This window comes from Nannobrachium achirus (assembly GCF_963921795.1).
Source record: "Nannobrachium achirus genome assembly, chromosome: 15".
NCBI classification, from domain to species: domain Eukaryota; kingdom Metazoa; phylum Chordata; class Actinopteri; order Myctophiformes; family Myctophidae; genus Nannobrachium; species Nannobrachium achirus.
In genome coordinates, this window is record NC_137822.1 from 29,861,147 (window position 1) to 29,874,854 (window position 13,708).

Consider the following 13,708-nt stretch of genomic DNA (forward strand, 5'->3'; position numbering starts at 1 on the left):
ACAGCAGAAGAATCCCTCATTAAAACCTGTGCAGTTTGCAGATAACTTTTTTTTTATCTCTGAGGTTCTATGTCACATAATAATATGTATGATGAGTGAGAGTTAGAATGTGGTGTGTGTGTGTGTGTGTGTGTGTGTGTGTGTGTGTGTGTACACATACGTGTGTGACAGTAAGAGATAAGGAGTTTGGGACAGATTGGTCTCGTTGAATAATGAAAAAAAGGACATTCGTGTCGTGTGTCGTGGGGGTATAACAACTCCCCAGCTGTAAACTCCCATTTAAGTGACAAAATGGGATTATGGGCAATACGACCAACGCCACAACATCTATTTTGTAGCCGGCGGGCCTCGTGTTGGCTGGTTCAGCCTTGATATCTCCTGCCTTACACTTAGTCAGCAGACTGTAAAATGGCAGGACTTGATGAATCTGTAATGCTAACAGGTCTAAAGAGAGATTGATAGTATTGCTAGCGAGCTATCTGTACCCTGCAAGTACCCAGATGGCCCAAGTGAATCCACGGATGACTCAATTTATCTCCCCGAACCCAACCTCCCCTGCCTCTCTCCCCCTCCTCCCCCCTCTCTATCTGTCTTCCACTCTCTTCCCAGTTCTTCCAGTAGGCCTTTTCTTTTGTTTTCCATTCTCTTCATACTGCGATCCTTCTCCTAAGACTTTTTTTCTTTTGTCCTTTTGATGTGCCGTTATGTCAGCTGCTACCAACTTACTATAACCAAGCCAACAGACATCTGCAAAGAGACTTATAGCCATTTGGACACAAAGGCATCTAATTGGGTGATTTCTCTGCCTGCTATAGTGGAAGGGCTCCAAGCGATATATCCCGTCATACTGTATGCCCAAAACCAGAGTTAGGAGGACCAACCCTGCTGATTTTGATGACGGATTGCCACAAATCCTCCCGAGCAAATTCATGTTCCTTGGAAGATGAACCCCACTGATTTGATTGACTGCATGAACTTGCCTCTACCACCCTCAGCAGGGACGTGCAGAGAGGCAGGGTCTGAAATTTCTAAAAGAGCCTTTTGGTGAAAATGTCGATACCGGGGCGCCCGCTGGCCTGGTGGTCAGGGCGCATACCATATACTAGGCTGTGATGCCTGCTGGCGTTGTAATAGAATTCTTTAAGCATCATACTTATATAAATAATAACATAATAAATTGAATCGAATTCTTAGAGGGTGGAGTATAATGAATACAACATTTATTGAACAATCTTATCAAGAGCTCTGAGCGACACGCATCCCCATCTGTCGCTCCCATTTCTCAGGCATGGTCCCATTATATACACGGACAGTGTGACAAGAATAGTTGAGAGGGTGTATCCTAAACAATGTCTAAAGATACAATTCTGAAGAGTCTTCCATGTATGGACTGATGACGTCGGAGCGCGCGTGGAGCCACGGTCCCGACAGCTGTTGCTGAGTCAGTCTTACTGTATTCTTAGGTAAAGTGACAGACACGTGACTGCACATATAAAACAAATAGATTACATTTCATAGAATCTATTACAATTCCTCCCTTTGATCATATATCATCATATATGGTCATTAACAGTTAATGTAATCTACAAGAGGATCAAACATCAGTTTTGAAACACATTTAAATCTGGTAGGGGCGAAAATCCAATTAAGCATTTATCTTGGTAAAATTCCATCCTACGACCCTCAGGTTTGAGCGATCACTTCGTAAAGCCAGCATTTTGTTTGTGTATGTGTTTCTCCTGCACTCTTTTCCACTTGAATGAATGAGTCCCTTCTTAGGTTGGTTCGTAATGTCTCTTCTTCCCTTATTTGGGCAATGTCACGACACAGGGCTTCCATGCCCCTTTTCCGATCACAACGTCCTCATAGCAGTTGGATTGACAGCGTCCTTCATAGTGGATGGGATGCAAGGCAGTTAGGGTATGTCCCTTGCACAGTTCTATCATCTCATCTGGTTGGGATGCAAGGCGGCAATTCCATGGTGATTTCCCAGACATCTTTTGGTTTCCATACATCTCATTTTTATGGCTCCGTCTCATCTTTCATGTATGGTTTAATTTATTGGATTTCATAAAACTGGAAATAGAAAACTCAGCACCAAGGGTTATCACATCCTAACCTAGAATGATTTTTATAATCTATACAGCCATCAATATTCTGTATTTTCCAACATGGCAATGGGGAGCATTTATCACTTAAACAATATTCAATTTGTAGTACAAAATGGTCATAAATAGTGCAATAATGAATGATATCTTATATTTTTACATACCTTAATGTGTGGAAGTATTTTCTTACCATAGGGTTTAGACATATTTGACATATCTTTCCTTCCATTTTTTCCATTGTTAGGAGTGTTCCTTTACCATATTGACTCAATGTTTTTGGAAACATTTTGACATCTCCTGTAATTACATTTCATCTTCCCAACGACATTCCATAGCATAGACATGTTGTTATGGGTTTAGTTAGTTAGTTAGTTTGTGTTAACCACACATACAGTATGTTGGGAAGAAAGAATAAATCTGTTAAAACCTTCACCACTTGTGTTTTCTCTCCTCTCTTAAGACCCCCATAGTATTTCAGCACCTAAAAATTGGAAAATCCTTTCCTGGGAAAAACCAATTTTGAATTAAAACACATTGACACCTTCCCCATAGCTAAGTGATTCGTGGGAGAAAACAATCTTTCATTAGACAATCCCATGACATATAGAAGACATACAATATATTTCATTTCCGTCCAAAATGGGACTCAGGATCCCTATAGAGAGAAATCAAAAGTATAGTTAGCGTGACTTTTCTTTCACCTTCAAAGGTGAAAACATCCTAATTTTGAAAACATACTCCGTATAATGCATTCAACATTATTCTCCAACAAACCAGTGATTCTCAAAAACACTGTCTTCACTCATACATACACATATATTCGACCCATATATGCTCAATATACCCGGGTATCACTCAACCTCAGACATGCACTCCTTGCATTTCAATTCAGTGGGCAGTGGCCTGTGGTTCAGGCTCCTGTTATTCCCAAACATACAGTGACTCCAAGGGTGTACCTCCCACTTCTATCAGCTGGTCATTAACCCAGCAGGAGTCCCTCTGGCCAGTAGAGAACTGAACAGGTGACCAAACAAAAACAAACCTAAAAATGTCAACCAAACCTACATTATGTAGCTACTAGAGACAGCAATTCTGAATAATAATAGCCTAATAATCTAACCTGAAAATGTACTAGAGCCATTCCAAAATTGTAACTACTAGAGACTAGAGACAACAACTCTGGAAATTGTAACTACTTCTAGTCCTCTTATAATTAATAGCCTAATGCTCATAATTCTCTTATAATTCATAAAAAGGCTAATTCATATCTATAATTCTCTTATAATTCCTATCACCTCCCCCCTCTTTTTGAGAAGCACTGGTCAAGCTCACTCTCTCCAAACCGAAGCATTCCGGTCTTCCAATTGAGCATGACCTACAGTACAAGCTCACAACGGTTGCGTTTGTGACGCGCTGCTCACCCTGCTCGGCGCAACACAGAAGATCATCAATAACTATTAGGAGCAGGGAGATAAAAATACATATAGACACCCCCCATGGGGCTACCCCCATGGGGCTACTGTTGGGGAGTGGTGGGAGGAGGAAGGGACAACCGAGGAACCCATGTCGCGGGTTCCATCCAGTAACCTCCTAGGAACTTCATGGATAGTGCTTATTAGTTAAATAAGAGGGTCTAATTTGCTAATCATATGTTATCCTCTCAGCACTGATGTGTTTCACTACTAACTAAAATTCAAGTATATAAACAAAATCCTCAAAGCAGCGTACTGGTTAAGCCTGTAATTAATTTAACAACTTAAAATACTAAACCCCACACTGACCCCCATATGTATAGAAACACACCTTTTTCCCAAGAATCATATATTTCCCTAGAATCATATATTATTTTATCAGGCACAGGATTCCTTTCCTTGTTTTATGATTCCATATTGCCTATTGCCTATTAGTAGTGTAATACATTTAATACATAGATCAATCCGCTGTGGCAATGTACTGTACTATCCAACAAGTTTCAACATTACTCCTATAGATATCCTGTGAGAAAAAACAGAATTATAAGGCTAAGTGGAGGGACATTATCGCAGAGCTCCACTCCATGTGCACTCTTCATTTAATCACTGAATGCTAAACAGCAGATATCATCTCAACCGTGTCAATTAATGTCACCTGACGACCACACTGTTCCTGTCACTCAGCCATTTCCGTCTACCCTTGTGTGCTTACTATAAGTTTGAACAACTGAACTGACCTCCCCAAGCTGTTTCCCAACCAAGTCATGACAGTTGATCTGCGAGTGGCCACAACAGCTGAGATTTAGCCCAAAAATATATTTGCTCTTTGTGCTGCCTGCCTGTATGTTTGGCTATTACAGAGTTGGACAGTACCACACACTAGTAGGCTTCTACTGGAGTACCTGGGTTATCTGTTATGTCAATCCACCTAAAAACACTATTATTTTATTCTATCTTAGACCTAAGACCCCACCACCCACACAGAATCGCATTATTCCTATTTTAATCTTTAATAGACTTAAGAGATTATATTTGTGTTCACTCTAGCACGTTGGAAGAGAACAAAATGTGTTATTGGCCTACAGTAGGGATCTATTCAAATACGATTTTAAATCAGTTATAATTATCCTTAATTATATTGGCAACAGTCAGTCTGATACCACTGTTGTGTTCTTAAATTCCATGCCACTGCACTATTTTACATGATCTGGGTCCAATATTAATGACAATGTGACCCTTATCCTATGTAAGTGTAAAAATGTGGCTTCTATTGTTAGACAAATCTAACTTATTTCATTTGTGACCCCCCTTTTAAGCTCAAAGGACTAATATGGCCACTGCAGGGTTAAGGAACACTTTATCTGATGGGTTAAATAATTTTCAGTGAGACAATTCTCTCCACAGACTGTCTTGTGCCTTGAAAGGTTTAAAACCATCCCAATATATATAGTTATGGGCACTCTAACTACAAAGTATTTTAAATAGGGTCAAAATTTACTGAACACAACATATCATGATTTCAGAAACTCTACCAAATTCTACCTGCTCTTTAAACAATGTTACTGAGTTATAAGTAAATGTCCTATTTCCATATCGGTATGTATGACCCTGGCTTAGGATCATATTCATCCTCTGTTACGCCAAGTAGACATTTAGATAGTATAGTTCATCTTTATCATATGGAAGCCATTAATCACCTAATCAATCCTTTCTTCCCAGAGCCATGGGTACTCACCAACTTACTATGACCCCACCACCGCTCCCCCGTCACGTCAGTGCCCCACTGAGAGAGGAATTACTACAACCACCACACAGGAAAAAACATAATGATTAGCCATCCAAAGTGTTCACGATGTATCCTTCATGTTCCTTAGGAATGTTCGGTCTCACCAAAGGTTCTGTGTGCCCCCCACAGAACCAAAGCCATGCACCTGGCTTTAGTAGTCCTTGGAATTCTTGCAGTCCCAAAATGTCATTTGAGTAACATTCTTAGTGTCATGTTGTCCCCAGTCCAACATTGTTCTCCAGATGCGGAACTAGTCCATCTTGATGACCAGACTGTCAATGTGATCGCATTTGCCCTCTCCCAGTATAGCTCAAGTGACAGGTGAACCCCTGATGGACACGCAGTAAGCAGAGTAAAGGATTTCCCAAAGTCTATGTTTGAAAAACCTGGCTTCTCCCAATATGATAAAACAACACAACCAGACATTATCCTTATACTAATGCTACAATCATCTGCTATCTAATTATAATGCCCTGCAATCTCAAAAGTATTTTACATTTACACAGAATCCTTCTTAAGGCAATTCTGTCAATACTATGTCATGAACCGACAGTGTATTCCTGAACAGCTGTGTGAGAGAATTGTCACACTTACTTCTAGAGGCCCTGTACATTTTACAGTAATTGTACTGTCCGGAAACAGTTCTCTAGATCTGACCACATGTCCTCCATTAATAACAAATAATATAATATTATAATATTATGTCTATTTTTTCACATGGGAAAACCCCAGTACATTGGATAATTTCACTACCCATCTTACAATATTAAGTACATACATTCACCACTATTTAGTGCCCGTTTTTCAGCTCCCTTTCTTTAGATACATTTTACATGCCACATGCCACATCTAAGAATTTAAAATGGTTACACTTAAAAGCTAGTCATCCAACCAATCGGTTGTTTATCCTTTCTCAAAGAAATTATGTTGGCTGCTAAGACTTTAAAAATAAACTAGTAGCAGTGCTCCCCCGAGCACTGGTCTCCACACAAGCTGAAGTATGCGAAAATATACTGACAGGTTGGCAACCGTTTTTTTTTACTGTCTATATTAGGAAAAATTAGATTCTACTGAAACATTTAACTTCTTGTATGTGACATACTTGTGTAACCAGATTACACCATCACTTTGCTTGAGTTTCACTGAATTAGAGAAACATTTTATCAATAAAGTTTTCAGCCAACCATATATATTTTGCACTACTGTTTATTTCCTACCCTTACCCTTAGTCCTTGCTTGACCTATGAAGAGAATAGCCTGACAACAAGCTGACTACAGCCTATTTTAAATCAATGTTCATTAGTTCATATGGTCACTTTTATTTTGACGACTGCTAAACTGCAAAGCTAAAGATATATTTTGGACAATCTCTTCTTCAGTCCACTGGCTGAAATAAGTTACATTCTCCTTTTAAATGAGCGTACAAAGGCCAAATAGGCCCAAATATCGAAACAGCCATTCCACCCAGACTGACACACATTTGGGATGGACCACAGAAATGTTATTCTCACAGCAGGGGTTGTCTTCCACAGGCCCCCACCATTCCTAAAGCACGGCACCTGTTCCCCATGTCCAGCTATTCTACACTGTCCTATCCAAGTCAGCAAATAGCATAATGTCAATCACAGCCCAAGCTGTCTATTAATGAACTACTAAACCATTTAGACTGACGTCCACTACCATGTCTATGCTGTGGTTCTCACCCACAAATTACCTCACTTAATACCTGTCACAAAGCAATGCCAACCGATTTTACCGTAGTGTTAATAATTAAGAATAGACTGCTACCCAACCTTAATTTAACCCTGGTAAAATAATCTAAGTCAAGCTTTAGAGGTCAACCCAGAATGATCTGGTCAACACATACATGTAAATTCATCCATTTAACCTTCAAACATCACTGTTTACCAAACAATGAGATACTCTGTCACAACTAGCCTAGTTTCCAATCACTGCAGCTAACATTCACAGTACAGTATACAGTCTCAATAGTCAAACTGACTTCTATGTCCTACTTAAATATTAAGACAAAATTAAGCCTTCATTAACCATTATAAATTATAATCAATATTCTCCAACATGCCTTGAAAACCGCTGATCTACCGTTCTGCTAGAACAGACTCACAAGTTTACAATGGTCTACTCTCATGGGTTTTCCCTGACCCCAACGTGTCCCTGGGTTTTAGATTTAAATCAAATAATGTCTATTTAATTGTGCCGAGGTTTCCTTTGCTGTATGATTATGCAAGCGTTGACGCACGAGAACAATCGTCTCCTCAATGTAGGCCTATACGCTTCTTCGTATCGCCAACGCTACTAAAATAGCCAGCAAAGGAACCCTTGCCTGCTGTGACCCTGTATCTCATTTAAAAATAGCAGACCTACAAGCCCACAGCGCAGCGCATTTCACCGTGCTGTCAGCTTGTAGCTCTGACGGGTCCGTGAAGTGAAGTGAGCAGAAAGAACGTTTCCGGTCTGAGAGACGGCAGAAATATGCCAGGCTCCAGCCTTCAAACTAAAGGTGCAGTAGGCCTACATAATGTATATTATAGCCGGCTTTAGGGATACTCTTATTCTTAAGAGACCAGCGCCGGAAGCCTTATTTCTGCTAACGCTATTTCTGCTCATTTCACATAGGCGCTCTGTCACCCCCCCACCGCGCGTAACTGTTGTACGGCGAGAATAGAACGTAACAGAAGCAGACAGCTGCCGTATCAGGCAGACTCACAAGAGTTTGACAGGTCATAGACCTCAATTAATTAGGTATTGTTGTAGCTTTACCACTTTAGACAAATAATAATGTGTAATTTGTAGTTTTATAGGCTTAAATTATAGCCTAAAATCTTTCTTTTCCCAGCTGACCATGGTAGTCGTGGATTCTTTATTACCAATCAACGGAACAGTTTCTTCATTTCAGATATATTGATCGCTCGACCACGACTGACTAGTTATACAAGGTAACGGACTCTCCCGTCCGCCTGGTATTTTTTCCAATAGCATCAGTTATTTGATATAGGCCGAAAATGCATTTCCTTACATTCACGGCCTCACATTCACACCCCCAGCAGCTCGAGACTTATGCTTTTCACAAAAAAGGTAAGGTCAAAACCTATATTTTTAGTCTACCCAATGTCTTAATGACATAAGACCTTCTCCCAGGCCATTTTAACCCAGCGAGAGAAAAGAAAAGATGATCCCGATTCCTATTTTGGTTCTGGTTTCAACTACCCACTTCTAGTTGATTATCATAAATGCATAAATTAAATTCATACCTACCCCCCCTTTGTAAGCAACTTTCACAGGAGACGGATGCCCATAAAGGCACCCCAAAACATGGCCTACCAGAAAGATGCTCACAACACATCGAATTTAAAACATTAGTTGTACTGTATCAACTGTACTACATGGAATAGTTATTTAACAACCAAGTCTGGCTTTCACAGTTAAATATATACGACCATTTCATAATTACATATTTCACGTCTGGTTACGTTCATTTATGATCGCCTGATTACGTTCATAATTACTCGCCCACATGCGGCGTTTTAGAGAATATTTCGTCATGCAATATCCTATACCGAGATGATTATTGCCGAAAGGCGATTCCCCAATCGATAATCAACCCTAACCCTGGTTTCCTACAGGTACTGTACTTTAACAGAAACAACCCACGATCACGTGGAGCTACGTATTAGCTTTCACCCCGAATTACACGGGTACTGTACGTTTAAACAGTATACTTCCGAGATACGGTAGATACCTTCTATACATGCAAGGCATCTCTCTATTAAATTTTGTTCATGCAAGTACGACAGCCGCATGAAAATGTCGTGGCCTGTCCCGGGTACATGCAATTATAATGACCACGTCTGGCCTCCCAAATCATATTGTATTCACGATACTCTCACCCCGTTAAGTTCGACCGGCGATCCCTGTCCGTCAGCTGCTCTGAATCAATAGCCAGTGTGTCCTGTACAGAAAAAGAGAAAAGCTGACAGACAGATTATGCCGGTCCCACCAGAGTCGCCACTGTAATAGAATTCTTTAAGCATCATACTTATATAAATAATAACATAATAAATTGAATCGAATTCTTAGAGGGTGGAGTATAATGAATACAACATTTATTGAACAATCTTATCAAGAGCTCTGAGCGACACGCATCCCCATCTGTCGCTCCCATTTCTCAGGCATGGTCCCATTATATACACGGACAGTGTGACAAGAATAGTTGAGAGGGTGTATCCTAAACAATGTCTAAAGATACAATTCTGAAGAGTCTTCCATGTATGGACTGATGACGTCGGAGCGCGCGTGGAGCCACGGTCCCGACAGCTGTTGCTGAGTCAGTCTTACTGTATTCTTAGGTAAAGTGACAGACACGTGACTGCACATATAAAACAAATAGATTACATTTCATAGAATCTATTACAGCGTCGCCGGTTCGGTTCCCGATCCGGACGGCCTTTGCTGCGTGTCATTCCCCGTCTCTCTCCTCATTTCCTGTCGGTCTGCTGTCCTATCAAATAAAGGCATAAAAAGCCCCAAAACAAATCTTTAAAAAAAAGAAAATATCGATACCTCCAAGTTTGGAGGTCTGCTATTTCGGTACTTATTCATGGTTTGGAGAGGGCATGCCTGACCCTCAGACCAACTTTTTCTTCTTGTTCTTCTCTTAGTGAGGTTTTTAGTATTATCTTTATTAGTCCCCCCCCCCCTCTCTTTCTGAAATGCAAATTTGAGGATTTAATTAAAACGATTAGTTCATTAGTTAAATAATGTGCTCGTTTTGTTCAAAAAAAAGAAAAAAAGGCATTCATGTCATTGTAATTCATTCACATTGATCACATTGTGCTTGCCGTCGTCCCCAGGTTTCTATCCAACACGTCGTTCGAGGGCCAGACTGGCTTCGTGTCCCGGGACGAGCAGAGCCAGACCGTGCTCTCGGAGGCCCATCACTTCGTCTGGTCCCTGCAGCTGGACCCCCTGGGCCAGCCCACCTGGACCCGGCTCGGCCGCTGGCGGCAGGGCAAGGTCCTGATGGACCACGGGGTCTGGCCCAGCCACCAGGGGGGCGGGGGCGGCGGGGACTGGCGCCGCGCCCCCCGGCTCCACATGCGCGTGGTCACGCTGGTGGAGCACCCGTTCGTCTTCACGCGGGACGTGGACGCGGACGGGCAGTGCCCGGCAGGTAGGGTTGGTTTGAATGGTTATTTGTCGAGTTACTTAACAGTGCAACCACCTACAAGGTAACAAGAAAAAGGAGTAACAGACCAGTGGTCCTCATTGTGGGGTCCAGGTTCCTTTTCGGAGCTCTAAATTGGCCCTTACAAGTATGGACCCTTACGGGTCCATTTGGTTTCATTTGTATACTGGCAGAATTAAGGGGAGACCGTGACATTTTAAGTTTGAGAACTTCTGATTTAGACCAAAATGTAGGTTTAAAATGTAAATGCATTCTGCTATGAATCTCTGTATTAACAATTCAACAGGATTTTTTTTACAATGCTCCCTCATTGTATCACAATATATACGATATCTCCAAAAAGGCATACCGTGGAGACATTACATCGTCTCAACGATATCTAATCACTAGGGGTGTAACGATATAGTAACTGTATCGAAATATCGTTTTTAACTTAAAAAAATCGAAGTATATCGAAATAAAAACAGCTAAAATCTAATCGTATCGTTTTATTTTGTATCGTATCGAATCGGCAGTGCAAAGAATCGATTGTATCGATACTACCTACTTGTGCATTGTATTTATCATTTTTAAGGATACAAATTTAAAAGGAGGGGTTTAATTACTTTTCCTTTCCATATAGCTACACTGGTCTATCGATAAATGCATGTAATCTCTGGGTTCATGTCAAGGTGCAGCTTTATCAATATACAATGTCCATGTATTTGGCAGGTAATCACTTTGTTTACTTACCGGTATTTATATCCATAATAAAGCATGTTTCCCTTAAAAACCTGCACTATCCACACCTTTCACACAGATTTAATTTCTTTGCTAAATAGTTACTATATCACTTTTAAATCATTAAATCGAATCGTATCGTATCGCCATGAATGAACCAATATCGTGATATGTATCGAATCGCTATTAAAATGTATCGTTACACCTCTACTAATCACCATATCGCCCCACCCCTACCGGCAGGCCAGCTGTGCCTGGACCCGCTGACCAACGAGTCGTCGGTGCTGGAGGGCTACTTCCAGAACCTGGGCGGCCCCAACAGCACCGTGCCCACGGAGCTCAAGAAGTGCTGCTACGGGTACTGCATCGACCTGCTGGCGAAGCTAGCGGAGGACATGGGCTTCACCTACGACCTGTACATCGTCGGCGACGGGAAGTACGGCGGCTACAAGAACGGCCGCTGGACGGGCCTGGTGGGCGACCTGCTCAGCGGCGCCGCCCACCTGGCGCTGACGTCGTTCAGCATCAACTCGGCCAGGAGCCAGGTCATCGACTTCACCTCGCCGTTCTTCTCCACCAGCTTGGGCATTCTGGTACAGTAGCTCTCTGTCACACACACATTCTCTCTCTCTCTCTCTCTCTCTCTCATTATGGAACAGTAGCTCTCTGTCACACACACACACACACACACACATTCTCTCTCTCTCTCATTCTGGTACAGTACCTCTCTGTCACACACACAGGCACGTGCACACATAGACATCAAAGGGGGCTTGAGCCCCTGCCCTTTTATCCGTCTGTAAAAAGTGCCCTCTCCAGACCATGAATGCAAGTAGTGAAAATAGCCGACCTCCAAGCTCACAAGTTGTGAGCTTAGAGGTCTGCTATTTTCAATATTTTCACCAAAAGGCGCTTTTAGATATTTCAGCCCCTGCCCCTCTGACATTCTCTGCACGTCCCTGTACACACACATTCTCTCTCTCACTCTCTCTGTTTGTCTCTCTGTCTCTCTCTTTTATCCCCATCTCCTTTGCTTTCCCCCCTTTTCTCTGTGTTGTTGCTCACTCTCTCTCTCTCTCTCTCTCTCTCTCTCTCTCTCTCTCTCTCTCTCTCTCTCTCTCTCTCTCTCTCTCTCTCTCTCTCTCTCTCTCTCTCTTCCTCTATCTTTCCCTTTCAGACAGTCTGTCTTTGTACCCTCTCGTTATCATTCTCTTACCTTTGAATTCTTCTTTAGTGTGGGTCTGACTTCTGTTATTTTCATTCCTCCCAGCTCTCAATGACATAAACCTCACGTTCTTTTCCACGGCACTCTGGTCCAGACTTATATGTGGCTCACTGCTGTTCGGTTTGAGCAAGCCACAGATTATTGGATTCCGATGCACATTTTTATCATAATGAGAACAGAATTGAGAGCATGCAGCTTTCCCTGTGTGAACTTATTAACTCAGTCACAGCAGTGATTTATCATGATGGAGTTTGTCTATATCCGAAGTATGTGGGGAATTATAGATAATGTGTGTGATATTGAAAAAGAATACCTTGCTGTGAGGATTGATTTTTGATCGATCGAACGATCAAATCATTTGGCCAGTCAATCAGTCAGTCAGTCAGTCAGTCAATCCACCAACAACAATGAAGCATCCGTTTTTCTGTCTGTTATCGATCTATTCTAGAGAGATATACAGGGTCCACCATATACGTCTTCCTGTCTAGTTCACCTGCACAGACTCCAATAAATTAATTCAAAATACACAATGCAATTAGAAATATATATCTTCAATATTGAAATTATTCATATTAACATGACACATCCCCAGTCTTGTCAGATCCTCACATCATTTTTCACTTCTCTCATTCAAGTTTCTCAGTAATCTGCGAGGTCTGATTGTTAACACCTTGTTTCAATTATGTTTGAATCACCAGTCAATCAAAGGTTATGACTTTAGCTGCTTAGACTTTAGAGAGAGAGAGAGAGAGAGAGAGAGAGAGAGAGAGAGATTAAGTGATTTGAGGTGATTTATTATTATTGCCCATCTTATTAAAAAAGTCAATGCCTATGTATGGAAAGTAGCCTAGGAGTTCAAACTTGGATGACAAGCGTTGCTGTCCATGGTGCATAAGGGTGCATGGGGCAGTCTAGGAGCTCTATATGCTGCCTGTGATTATAGTGTACATGTTTATGTCACAAGAGTGCAGTGTGCTTTGGTTTCTGAAATGGGCCTCCAAATGACACAGGCTGCTACTGTGTGCACAATGCAGCAATTTTAGTTTGTTATTTTTTATTACATTTTTATTTTTTTCCGGGAGCAATTTAGAAAATGCCATGTTTGTTGTAATGAGACCTGCACCTTTGGTCTAGAGGAAATATGGCAGGGTCAAGAAAACAGAAGTCGCAGAGAAGAAAGAGAGACATTGG

General features: G+C 41.5%; 1 protein-coding gene across 1 annotated transcript in view; it reads left to right on the forward strand.

Moving 5' to 3' along the window:
* grin3a (glutamate receptor, ionotropic, N-methyl-D-aspartate 3A) overlaps positions 1-13,708 on the forward strand; it is a gene marked incomplete at both ends in the record, with an annotated part of 104,371 nt that overhangs the window by 53,151 nt on the left and 37,512 nt on the right. Inside the window, 2 exons of the mRNA XM_080743535.1 lie at positions 10,238-10,557; positions 11,536-11,885. Coding sequence (XP_080599661.1) covers positions 10,238-10,557; positions 11,536-11,885 — 670 coding nt within the window. The remainder of the gene's footprint in view (positions 1-10,237; positions 10,558-11,535; positions 11,886-13,708) is intronic.